Consider the following 12,855-nt stretch of genomic DNA (forward strand, 5'->3'; position numbering starts at 1 on the left):
TTTGCGTAAGGATTTTTTCTCTCTTTATTTTTTTTTTTAAATAAGATATAATTATAATAATTATAATTTAATTAGTAAATTATTTCTTTGGGCCTAACCGAGACCTGGGCAATTAAACTTTAAGCCGAGCCGAGCCGAGCCGAGCCGACCACATACTCTCTCTGTAAATTAAAAGAGTGTCCGTAGCATTTCATTGAGAACTATAAAATGAAGGGGCTTTGTAGGGTTTTAGGACCAGATTACTACTCGGTCAAATTTGATCTCCCTTGTTTTTTTCCACATCCAGTTGCGATCTACTCATGAGCTATTTTTTGGTAAGCGTAAAACCATTTCTACAGTTCATAATTTGATTGCATTTGGTTTGGTTTATTTGAGAAACGATTTTAATTTGCAGAAAAGAGCGTTGTTATCTTCTCCAAGAAATTCTTCTCTCATCCCGGTCGTAGCTGTTGCTGTCGCGGGATCGGGTCTATTTTATGCTAAGAGCAACCCGGATTCCTGTCAGTTCTAATTTCCAACTCCTGAATTCGGTTGTTAATTCTTTTTCACGTTGTACATTGCTCGCTCTGTTGTTTGAATACTGAGAGTTTATTGATTCCATTGTAATTGCAGTAACCTAGTTGTCCTATCGAGCAAATTTGCTAGTTTCGTCTTCGTTCGTCTTCCACTATATTTTGATTGCTTAGAGGCATTTGACGCTGCTTTGAATTTCTTTTTCACTGCATTTTCTTCGAATTCAAAGAATTGTATGGAGGTTCATTTAACTAATTTTATTTTATTCTAGTCACAAGGGTTTCTCTGTTGATCCCTGCGCCATTTCTTGAATCTCTGCAAGTACCATGGCGAGTCTCACAAGACTTGTTTCAGCCCCCTTCACTTCTGTCATCAGACCCAGCGCAATTAGGTTCGTCCTGTTTCTGATATTTCCTATAAATGCATTTTTTCTTTTCTATAATATGCTTTGTTTTGCTTGTTTCCTTGTGTCACTGTTTTAAATCTCAATTCAAGTATGCAAATGCAGGGAACCTTCCATTATTTTCTTCTAGAGTTAGTCCTACTCCACCCGTGGATGTCCTTGTTGCAGCTGGAGACAACACAAAATCTCATGATCGATATTTAGGCAGAGATTCCTTTGCTAATGCTGCTGCAAGGGTTGGGCCGGCTGTTGTCCATATATCAGTTGCTCAGGGTAAACTAGTATGCTTCTCCGGTTGGGTTTGGGGGGCATGAAGGCAGATTTACTGACCATAACAATCATTTTTATTTTTTTTTCCAGTTGGTCCTTATGGAATTAATGCCGGATCAAATATGGGCTCGGGAACGATTATTGATGCAGATGGTACTATATTGACCTGTGCTCACCTTGTAGTTGGTTCTCATGGCGTACGAGGATTGTCCAAGGGAAAGGTCAGTATCTTTTTAGGGCTTAAGATTTTGTTGTTTGCTATTCTAAGGCAAGAGTTGGAGTTGTGCGCATCACTATTTTTAAGGATTGTTTGTATTTGATGCTGAATCATATATTGACCTGTAATACACTTGGTAAAATGGAGCACTATATTCTTACAACTTTGAGCGTTTATTATCCTGGTATTGTAACTAAAAATGGCTGCTTATGTATATGATGCTATTTAAGAGTTTCAAATTATGTTTACTTGTTAAACTTAGTTAGTAAAGATTTCCTCTGTAAAATGTTAAAGATAAGACTATATGGTATAATCTTTTGGCTTGCCACCAAGCTTGTATTTGCATTTTATATGGTAGTTTTGGAATGGAATGAACTGTTGTAGGTTGATGTTACTTTACAAGATGGTCGGACATTTGAGGCTAAAGTGTTGAATGCTGATTTACATTCTGATATTGCAATTATAAAGATCAATTCCAAAACTCCTCTTCCAACTGCAAAATGTGGTTCTTCAAGCAAGCTTCGTCCTGGTGATTGGGTTATAGCCTTGGGCTGTCCTCTTTCCCTTCAGAACACTGTAACAGCTGGTATTATAAGGTGGTATAAATGCGTTGGTTTGATGCATATATTTTTCCCTTCTATTGGTTTTATTAGAAATACCTAAATGTTAACATACTGATATATGATTTGTTCAGGCCATTTAAGCCAATTATTGTAGGTGTTTTCTGCTATTGATTTTTTACTGTTTTTAATATTTAATAAATATTATAGATCTTTCAAGTTTATAAAATTTTATTATGTGATAAAAGAAGTTTTTTCATTATAGATCCATTATGGTTACTCATGACTCATCATCGATAATTTTTCTCTTTTTTTTTTTTGGTTGGTGTGAATCTAGCTGTGTTGATCGAAAAAGCAGTGATTTGGGCCTTGCTGGAATGCATAGAGAGTACTTGCAAACAGACTGTGCAATCAATCCAGTAATAAGCTCTCTCTCTCTCTCTCACACACACTCATTCACTCTCTTTCTCTCTCTCTCCTGTCCCCTAGATCTGTTTGTATGTGTATTAAATATGGATATTGCAACATTGCATATTACTGCTATTTATAAATTGTATGGAAGGTCTCGTAGTATATAATTCCGAATTTCTTTTTGCTTGGCTATCCCAAAGAGTTGGTACTGTTGCATGTGGATGATTTGTTCTTCCACTCCTTAAGAATTTAAAAACTGTAATTTGCCTCAAATGGATGTCCAAGTTCTCATTCTTTTCTCTCTTTTATAGCGCAGGGAAATTCTGGTGGTCCCCTTGTGAATATTGATGGAGAAATTGTGGGTGTTAATATTATGAAAAGATTAGCTGCAGATGGATTAGGTTTTGCTGTACCAATCGATGCAGTTTCCAAAATCATGGAGCAGTTCAAGAGGAATGGGTATAAATTTTTTTTCCCACATCTAGTACTTTCTTTTTTCCTCAGTAGACAGATCGTGAACCAAAGTGTTGTCTTGGTATTTACTATTCATATATCAGCTGAGTGTGGTGTTTGGTAAGTATCTTTCTTATCTTACTTCCGACAAGGACTTTAGGGGGCACCTCATTGATATTTTGACTGATTGGTAAATTTTTTTGTAATTATGTGGTACTAGTTTAGTGCCTTGTTTAATACAAGCAAATTCCTTTATCCTCTAAAAAAAGAACAAAAAGTTTAGTGTTTCTTAGAAATTTATTCTTGTTTATACTTGATTAGTATGTTTTCATTAGCACATGTACATTATGAAAATAAAAATTAAAAATGTTTTAAGTAGAGTTGAAGTCTTTGAATGTTTTAAGCATTAAGTACATAATAATAGAATGTAATATCTTTATGTTTGCTTTTTCTTTGATGCATTATCTTTGTGTAACTACATATGTTTGATTGAAGTATTGTAGAAGAGTTGTCCGGCCTTGGCTTGGATTGAAAATGGTAGATCTTGATGGCATGATGATTGCCCAGCTCAAAGAAAGAGATGCTTCATTCCCCAATATTGAGAAAGGTGTTCTTGTAGCTATGGTATGCTTTTTTATTATCGTTGTTTTCCATTTGTCGTAGGAACGAATAACATTTCGCCTCGTTAGCAGCATGAATTTTATTTTCGCTTCGATGCATGTGGCTTTAATATTGTGGAAACTTAAAAATATCATGTTCAGCAATTTCCCTTAACTTTAACCAGGTAACTCCAGGGTCCCCTGCTGATCGTGCTGGGTTCCGTCTGCGTGATGTCGTAATTGAATTTGACGGGAAGCCAGTTGAAAGCATCAAGGAGGTATTTCAACGATCATTCTCGAAATCCCTGTGTTCCCGCATGAGTAATTTATGTTGATAAGCTTTGTGTGTAATTGTGGGTGGTAGATCATCAAAATAATGGGTGACAGAACCGGGAAACCCATGAAGGTATTCGTGACAAGAGCTAACAATGATTCAGTAACTTTGACTGTAATTCCAGAGGAAGCCAATCCAGACATGTGAAGGACAATCGTCTTCCTTTCTGCTGTATAAAATTGCAGCTTCTTTGATCACCATGGAAATTTCTGAGTATGCTGCAGATCGTTTGTCAGAAAGTACATTTACTGTCTCCCTGCCGGTAAAAAAGCATCGATTCGCCATGGAATTTTTTTACTGCAGGGTGAAAACTCTTGATCCTTAATTTTTGGTTGACATCTTGATTCTTGTTGGTTATGATATATGGAGATTTTTCCATTGGGATTATTCGTAAAAATATAATTAAAGATTTTACTGCATTTTGGAATGTTTAGAATTGCTATAAATATATATATATATATATACACATGCATATTGATCTCTTGCATAAATTCACACAATCATTCCAATTACAATTACAAATAAAAGAATGAAGAATAAATGATTTTAAGAAATTAATTGTGAACTTCAAAAGCTAAAGACTAATTAAAGCCAATTCAATTTGGAAAGCGACACCGTTTAACCAAAAATATTAAAGACAGCACCGGCCATCTCGGCAACGCTGCCAAAGGTGTCCGCCATGCCGCCAAAGGTGTCAGTCATGGTGCCAACTGTGTCCGCCACACCACCCGTTACCGTATCAGACACGGTGCCAAAAGTGTCCGCCACGCCACCCGTCACTGTCTCAGCCATGGTGCCAAATGTGTCCGCTACGCCGCCAGTCACTGTGTCAGCCACGGTGCTAACGGTGCCATTCACAGTGTCAGCCATGGTACCAACGGTGTCGGCCACGCCGCCACTCACTGTTTCACCGACGCTACTAAAGGTGTTAGTCACATCCGACGCCATGCCGCCGACCATCATTGCGCCGCCCAAACCGGCGGCACCAACTCCCAGACCAATCCCCAGCCCTGCTAGAGGGGCCCCGAGCCCGAACTTCTTCTTCTTCTTCTGGCCGGCTAAACCCTGCTGCAAATGCACGGCCGGGTTTAACCCGTGCTGAACCGGATGTCCCGGGTACATGGGATGCGGCGCAGGCACGTATCCACCGTACCCATTTGGCGCTCCATATTGCCCGTTTGGCGGCGATGGTGGGTAAGCACCTGGCGGGTAGGCGCCTGGTGGGGGTGATGCTGGATAGCCACCCTGTGGGTAGGCAACTGGTGGGGAAGATGCTGGGTAGGCACCTTGTGGCGGGTAAGGACTAGCTTTAGCAGGCGCCGGAATTGGAAGAGAAGGAGGAGGATAACTTACAGGAGGATAACCTGCCGGTAATCCTGAATGAGGAGGAGACTGGTTTGGTGGATAAGCTCCTGGTGAAGGAGGAGAATAATGGTGATGAGGTGGATATGGCGCTCCTGATGGAGGAAGATACTGAGAAGGAGACTGACTAGGTGGGTAAGCTCCTGGTGAGGGAGGTGGAGAATAATGGTGATGAGGATGAGGTGGGTATGGCGCTCCCGAGGAAGGAGAGTAATGATGAGGTGGGTATTGCGCTCCTGCAGATGGCGGAGGAAGATGGTGAGGAGGCTGGTGAGATGGATTTGAAGGAGATCCGTATGGTACGAAACCATATCCGGCCGCGGGCGGTGGATAAGCTGTCACCGGCGCCGGCGCAGAGAACTTCTCGCCGAACTTGTACGAAAAATTCAGAGTCCCTTTAACCTTTCCATGAGACGTTCTAACGCCGTAACTAACCTTGTTTTCCTCCGTCTGACCACCGTCGCCATTGTTTTGCTCGAGTAAATTCTTAATCGGAACCTGAACTTCACCGAGGAGCGAATCGTTGAAGCTGCGATCGGCCTTGATGTGGAAGACGAGAGTCAACCGACTTTGCTGTAACGCAACTTCGTCGACGGTGAAGGACATGGCATGGCTCCAATGAGGATTGGAGCCACAATCCTTGTGGACGTTAGTTTTCTGCTTGATACAGGCAGGATCTCCATTAACGAAGACGACAGCATAAACGTCCATTTTTCCGATCAGTTGACGGTCTCGGAGATCAGTGGCCGATATCACATTGAGTTCCAGCTTCCTGCACTCCATCGTTAATCGCTTGGAATACATCACGATCGGAGAGAGGGGAGGAAGAAAGGGTAAAGAGGAGTTGGGTTTTGGAGTGGTGACGGGAGACGAAGAGGATCAAGGGTTTATTATATACAGGATGAGGGTTTTAGTTAATGCCAGGAGGAACAAAACGACGATGGTTTGCCGGTAAAACGACTTACAGTTTATTTCATGCTACGAATTTAATTACTTAATTAGTTAAACAAGATTAACGAGAGAGAGGCAATAGTAACGGCCGTATGTTTTGTGCGCGTTACGCCGTTGATGGATTCGTCGGTTAATTTAAGAAAAATATGGTTGGTTTAGTTACGGAGTTAAAAGGGATTATTACTTGTCTTAAAACTAATTCTTTTACAAAAAAAAAAAAAAAAAAAAAACAATAACGTATAATTATTTTTTTATTATTCTAAAAATTTCTCAGAAATATATATACATATAAAATTATTACTTGATATTTACCATTTTTCTAGTATTTGTAAAAAAAAAAATTTATCTAATTCTTCTCGAAACTTTTGTGTTTTACGTAATTTTTATTACAAAATTATATTATTATTAGTATTATTATTATTAGAAAAGATAATTAATTAACAAAATATATAAATTTATACTTAAAATGCAATAATAAATTCACTTTCAACAGAAGTCAAATAGAGACTACCATCCCAAGCAATGGCTTACATTTGAAAGAAGCAACTCCATAAACAGAGGTAAGAGCACAGTGTAGTTGGGCAGCTAAAGAGGAAGAGGAGGGAGGAGCAAATAAATATAATGTGGTACTATCAATATCACTACATTTTTGCACTATCCACTTTCAAAAAGAACGAAAAAAAAAAAAAACTACATATATAACCAACCCCACTTTTGCTTTCACCATAGAATTTTACCATTTGGCTTCTAATTCTTTTTTGATCTTTTCAACTCAAAAAGGAAAAGAAAAAAAAAAAATCTTAGACCTCTGCAACAAGAACCCCTCCCCATCCGGATGCCATTTTTATTCACGTAAAAACGGCGAAATGGGCTGTTTTATGGGTCGTGCTAGAGAGCCAGCAGGCTCGTTAAAGAGGGTGGTAAGGCACGTAGCCTAACATGCCCGTGACATTCGATACGAGGTCATTACACCTTGTCAAGAGGCTTAGCATCTGCTGCGAAATATCAACCGTTACGGGTGGTGTCGGAGCAATTTGGGGATTAACAACGACATTTTGAGAATTTCTGGGTCCTATTGATACATCACTGTTATGATGATGATGATGATGATGATGATGATGATGAAGATGCAAGTTGTTAAGTGGGGGTTTTGGGAATTGCAGAGGAGGGAGGGTATGAAGAACAGGGGATGGAGATGGAGGAATGACCTTTTGAAAGTTGTTTCTATTAAATTCCATTGCAATAGAAGAAGAAGATGCAGCACCGTCAGCAAAACTAGGATTGTTGTTGTTGTTGTTGTTGAAGTTGTTTCTATTCAATTGATCTCCCCTATTACTTTCTTCCCCACCCAACATGAATTTTACACGGGTGGTTCCTCTATTGCCACTACCCGCAATTACCTGCCCTGAATCTTCTGCTGTTGGCTTCTTCAGGCAGGACTTGAGTTGGACAATTGCCTGCGGAATAGGCTGCGATGGGACTGCTGCAGCCAGTCGCAGTTCTACGGCTGCCTCTCGAATTCGCAAGGGGTCTGTCTGAGTGTCGTCTGCCCTGGGCTTGTTGGATTCAGGTCCTTCCTGCACAGGAGCTTCCATGGTTCGTAGGTAGGACGTCACTTCCACATTCCCAAACAAGGAAGTGTTTCCTTTGACATATTTGAATGCAGCCTCTGCATCAGCTTTGTGCCTGAACACAACACGGACAGTTGAGGATTTCCAAAATACTCGGATGGCCGACTGATCTAGTGACCTGAAACGACCAAACTTTGCCTTCAGCTCTGCTACAGAAGGAAGAGATGTACAAGGAGGGAACTTCATCACCAGCATGGTAGGCTCCACTGCAGCCCTGGCTGTAGGCTCCACAGCCACCCTGGCTGTAGGTTCCATTTTCCTTACAGGCAATGGTTTAACTGATTTCACTGGGGCGACTAAGCTGCCTTGTTCTTTTCCCTCTGCTTTTGGGGCTTCAACGAGCCTTTGACTTTGAGTGACCTTTTTCACTGTCAAGGCTTTCACCCTATCAATCTTCTTCACCCTTTTGGCTGCCATTTCTTCCTGACGATCTGATGGGAGACGCTTTCGTCCAGATTTTGTTGGGTCCTCTGTTCTCACTGCTTTTAAAGGTTTTGAATGTGTCACATCCTTCACATTGTCACTAGTAGTACCCTCCAAAGCCCCAGTAGTACAAGGAGATCTTATGGTGTGAACTTCAACAGACTCATAATCAGGTGGCGGTGAGAATACCAAGCTTTTCTGGTAAACAAGGGATCGGAAACGTAAGAAGCAGTGTCTAATGATTGCTGGCGTATTTCTTTCCACACCATAAAAGGGATCAAGGGCAATAGCTTGCAAATCACTCAATAATTGTGTAAGCTCAACAGTATTGTTTCCAATTCCTGCTGTTGGAAATGTCCCCATTGAATTAGATAAGGAATTCGAGGAGCCAACATCTTTCTTCTGGACATCTACCCAAGAATCCTCTCTAGGAGCAGAACTGAACTGGTTAGATTTACCAGCCATACTCCCCATGGTAGCACCATTTCCAGAGGCTAAACTCTTCTTCTGCAGTGGATAATCAGAGTTTAGTTCTAATCCACAGTCTTTCTTCTTTTTCTTTTTCTTCTGCTCCAAAAAAGCAGAGTTTTCATATATCAAGTCCCCAAATGGCCGTTTAGGTGCACTCTCCTTTTTTACTCCAACATCAGCGCTCACTTCACCAGACTGCTTTTCTCCAATTGATAAAGGATGCAAACCCATGCAACCACCTCTTATTTGGTCCAATCCCTGGCCATATTCTACGTTTCCAGAAGAATGCTGATAGCCTTCAGTTGACCTGAACAATTTTCCAATCTCCCCATAGTTATAGGAAACCATAGCTACACCTCCATTCCCAGGCATCTCAAGTGAACCTCCAATTGGCGGGCCCACATCCATGTCCAGTGCCATTCTCTCTTTTTTAACTTCATCCATGGCCCAATTCTCTGTGTCAACAGAAAGCTTTGCTTCAGGGGAAGCACTCTGGGTAGAGAAATTACTATATGCTAAGGCATGATCTACAGTTTGAATTTCATTAATAGGATTATAACTGCTTATATCAGCACCATCCTTGCTGGAATACCCAGCCTGTTCATGTCTAACTGGAATTTGACATGCTGGCGCCCTCTTCTGCAACACATAATCCCCAGTCGAGGGTCCTTCCACATAAGCTGGTGGGGATGATAAATTTAATTGCCCCTGGTCTAACTGATCTGTACTCAGGTAACTTGGTTCATCCCTTCGCTTAAAAAGATATCTGTCCCTTTTTAAGTTTTCCTTAACTTTCATAGATTTTTTAGAGCTCTTCCCACTACCCAGAGCTTCTGCAATGACGAGTGGACCACTCAAAGGAGCTGCAGAAGGTGATAAACCCATTAGAACATAAGATGGAAGCATCACTTTTTAGAAATCTACTTGTCATTAAACTAATAAATGGGCCTTCATCTATCAGTGTAATCTTATAAGACTCAAATGAAGACAATAAGATGGCATCAACTAGATATTTTACATTTGAAACAAAGAAAACAAAAATCGAAAAAACCACTTGTAGCCTATCAAGAGTAAGATCATATAACTTTATTCAATGCCTTAACGGATATGTCTGCTCCAGATAATTGATAAATGTCACAATCAGAGGGGTTCTTAAATGCAAAGATCTCATCCAACATGTCTTCTGAAAATGTAAAATTGAGAATATATAGCAAAGATCAACAACATAATGGCATAAAGATTGCCAGACAATCACTAGATACCTTCATGCAACATTTAAGTAAAGAGTCATATAAAATGTTAGAAAATAATGACTGATATTGCTTGGTTATAGAGGTAATCACTAAATATCTTCACGCAACACTTCAGCATTAAAGTCAGAAAATGACAAAAAAGAATTACTAGCATCACTTAAGCGCAGAGTTGCTTCAATTCAATTATCTATATGTCAATTAGATGCTACTCTTAAGAATTCTAATTTCCTATATGTGCTCATAAGCAAGAACCAGTCCAGATCTGGTGAGCCTTTAAACCTTAATCCTACAGTACTAAGCAACAGTTACCCAAATTCCATGGAGATAAAGGAAAAAGCAGTAATGATGAGATCTTTTCTTCTAAGATATCTGTGGTTGTGCATTGACCCTCTACTGAAAATCCAGAAAATTTTATCTCCCTGAGATATTTAATAATGTTTAAGGTTTGAATAAAAAGCAAATCATAGCTGGCTGCGGCAGGGTAACCAAGCATTAAAGCAATAAACAAAGATCAGTTTAGTGCAATCATACCTCGAGATGGTTGTTTAACCAGTTGATCTGGTACATTAACCGAAGGCCGTGAAGGCTGTACCCCAAAAGCCTGTGCATACGTCTCATCATACTCTTCAAAAAGTGCCTTACGAAGTGAAAATACTGTAGCCTTATTTTTAACAAAATCAATGCCTGTCAGCTCAATATATCCAGGTGCTAAGGCCAACTGCTTAATGAAGGAAAGGGTATCCATTGGCTGAAAACTATCTCTTGCCTTATTAATCTGATTTACAGAGTAAACCCCTCCAGGCTCGTAGTCAGGCACATCAACTGCAAAGTACCCTGGAACAGTTGTTGGACGAAAGTTATATGGATTTCTACATTTACAAGCCAACCCAAGCCCAGACCTCCTACTCGCCTCATCCACAGCCTCTTCGACAGACTTCACAAAATTCCTTGAAGCTATTTGCTGAGATTTTTCAGCAAAATTTGATTCGAAAGGAATGAGCTCGGCCGGATCAAACCAGCCATAACTACTATCCCCAAAAAATGCAACCAACACATGGCCAGCTCTCCTTGTGCGACGAACAGATGATGATGCAAAGGATTCATTGAATATGTGCCCTGGCCACCACGGGTGCGATTTCACCTTTCCCCATACCATATCACCCACCTCAAAGCCATAGCTCATTGCCCAAGATGTTCCCGTACACACCTTTTCGTTGGCAACAAAATCATCAAACTCAGACAGCAAGGACTTATAGTGTGAAGCATTGAACTTCTCTGCCTCTAAGTTCCTGTCAATCTTCACCAAAGTTTGCTCCATTCTCTCATCTTCGCCATCAAATCTATGGATTTGCACCTCGACTTCATTATTCTGCATACCAACATCATCATTTATGCCATCAAGTCGATTACTTCCCAATTCAATTACATCATTAGTTCCCGCTCCATCTCTCAATTCCAAAACCCTAGATTCGGTTTCTTTATTTACAGTCCCATCACTCTCGTTCCATACCCTAACCCCCACCTCTTCGGATCTTTCATTATTCGAAACCCTAGAACTACCATCACCCCCTCCACTACCCGCAAGTTCCAAATCGTGCTCCATCAATGAAGCTTCAACCTCATTAAACTCTTCCAATTTCATACACGCCCCTCCATACCGATTAACGCACCTGAAACCCCATCAACTGCTTGATTATCTCATACATATAAGAATTTCTATCATTCTCAATATCCTTTTCTCACTACAGAAATCATCTAAGACAAACTCGAAAGTCCAAAAATCGAGTCCTTAAGGGCTCGATGGATGAGAAACTTACCTTTCTTCACAGTCTTTGGCCCGCTCCGACGTCGTTTGTTCGCCGGGAAAGTAAGAAAATGGAAGAATTTTGTAAATACACAGACCAAAAGAATAGTTAAAAACCCTAGAGTGTGTGCGCCAGGGAGAGGTGTTTGGATGGTGAGAAAATCTGGAGAGCTTAGGTTTCTAAAATGATTACGAGCTGTACCTCTTTAGGGCTTTATTGGGTAGACCGGCGGTGAAAAGGAGTAGCCAATGAAATACCGCCACGTCGTCACGAGAATGACTAGATTAGTAAGTGAATGTCGTCGTTTAGAGGGGTACGTGCTAATGAAAAAATTTCTGCGTAAATCCAAAGTTCGTCGCTTCAGGGAGATCAAAAATAACAAATTAACGGCTATAATTGAGTTTAATTACTATAATACGTAATTAAATACTGAATATTTTGGACTACTAAGAAGTTAAAATTATTACTAATCAGTTTATTTAAACTAATACGGCGGCTAATATGCACTGTTAATTTACAATATTACATAAAATTTTAATTTCAGTTTATAACTAATAAAATTTAATGCGTGGCATTACTTTTAAAATAATTATATAAAAAAATTTGAAGGTGTTGCAGTAGATTAAAGCTGTTTATTTCATGGGATTTTTTTAAATTACAGATTAATGTAATAATATTTCTTATATACATCTAAATATTAATTTACAAATATATTAAATAACCCATAATTTAAATTGCAAAATATACTAATATTACACGAAACTAACTAGACTCGACCATTTTGCATTAATTTTTTTTTTTTTATATAAAAGTTGACACTAACTTTTAATTTTTTGAGTTAAAGAATACGAAAATTTTAAGATTTATAAGGTATACCAACTAATACTCGTATCATTTCGTATTAATTAGTACAAATTTGTTTCGTACATTATTTACTACGTTGATTTTGTCTAACCCTTAGCAAATATATTGGAAATTTTTAACTTTTATATCACAGAATGTAAATCGCTGAGCATTCATATTTCTATTAAATTCTTTTGTCTGTATTATCTCTGTTGTTGCTTCATCTTAAAAAATAATGGGAGGCTCATGTCTTAAGTTATGCATCCTTAACCTGATTAACATGAGGTAAGGGAAGAAGATAATATCAAACTGGTAATTATTGTTCAAAATTGTAAGGAAACAACGACGATAAAAAC

General features: G+C 39.4%; 3 protein-coding genes across 4 annotated transcripts; 1 reads left to right on the forward strand and 2 right to left on the reverse strand.

Moving 5' to 3' along the window:
* The first annotated feature begins 154 nt into the window (after window positions 1-154).
* On the forward strand, window positions 155-4,179 carry DEG14 (Trypsin family protein with PDZ domain-containing protein). The gene is made up of 11 exons (XM_022043337.2): window positions 155-314; window positions 395-500; window positions 785-904; window positions 1,022-1,189; window positions 1,277-1,407; window positions 1,788-1,999; window positions 2,301-2,382; window positions 2,691-2,833; window positions 3,331-3,451; window positions 3,612-3,704; window positions 3,791-4,179. Exons 1-11 carry the CDS (start codon window positions 300-302, stop codon window positions 3,905-3,907), a joined length of 1,308 nt encoding a protein of 435 aa, XP_021899029.1. The 5' UTR covers window positions 155-299; the 3' UTR covers window positions 3,908-4,179.
* A 37-nt stretch (window positions 4,180-4,216) lies between these two features.
* On the reverse strand, window positions 4,217-6,216 carry LOC110815399 (uncharacterized). Its single transcript, XM_022043193.2, has one exon. It carries the CDS (start codon window positions 5,924-5,926, stop codon window positions 4,379-4,381), a length of 1,548 nt encoding a protein of 515 aa, XP_021898885.2. The 5' UTR covers window positions 5,927-6,216; the 3' UTR covers window positions 4,217-4,378.
* Window positions 6,217-6,510: 294 nt separating this feature from the next.
* On the reverse strand, window positions 6,511-11,849 carry LOC110815398 (PWWP domain-containing protein 1). 2 transcript variants are annotated; one of them, XM_088214850.1, is made up of 3 exons: window positions 11,669-11,849; window positions 10,383-11,521; window positions 6,511-9,461 (listed from the first exon to the last, which is right to left on the reverse strand). In XM_088214850.1, the coding sequence occupies exons 2-3, from the start codon at window positions 11,491-11,493 to the stop codon at window positions 6,982-6,984; spliced, it is 3,591 nt and encodes a 1,196-aa protein (XP_088070976.1). In that variant the 5' UTR covers window positions 11,494-11,521; window positions 11,669-11,849; the 3' UTR covers window positions 6,511-6,981. The 2 variants fall into 2 exon arrangements, with proteins under 2 accessions (XP_088070976.1, XP_088070975.1); XM_088214849.1 differs by having other exon boundaries at window positions 10,383-11,849.
* Between the last annotated feature and the right edge of the window lie 1,006 nt (window positions 11,850-12,855).

This window comes from Carica papaya, chromosome 3 (assembly GCF_054855325.1).
Source record: "Carica papaya isolate Zhongbai chromosome 3, ASM5485532v1, whole genome shotgun sequence".
NCBI lineage: Eukaryota > Viridiplantae > Streptophyta > Magnoliopsida > Brassicales > Caricaceae > Carica > Carica papaya.

Coding starts and splice junctions, on each gene's coding strand:
- DEG14 (XM_022043337.2), top strand. Junction 905..1,021: donor ATCAGACCCAGCGCAATTAG/GTTCGTCCTGTT, acceptor ATGCAAATGCAG/GGAACCTTCCATTATTTTCT. Junction 3,705..3,790: donor CAGTTGAAAGCATCAAGGAG/GTATTTCAACGA, acceptor TGTGGGTGGTAG/ATCATCAAAATAATGGGTGA.
- LOC110815398 (XM_088214850.1), bottom strand. CDS start 11,493: ATGAAATTGGAAGAGTTTAATGAGGTTGAAGCTTCATTGATGGAGCAC. Junction 9,462..10,382: donor GGTTAAACAACCATCTCGAG/GTATGATTGCAC, acceptor CACCTTCTGCAG/CTCCTTTGAGTGGTCCACTC.
- LOC110815399 (XM_022043193.2), bottom strand. CDS start 5,926: ATGTATTCCAAGCGATTAACGATGGAGTGCAGGAAGCTGGAACTCAAT.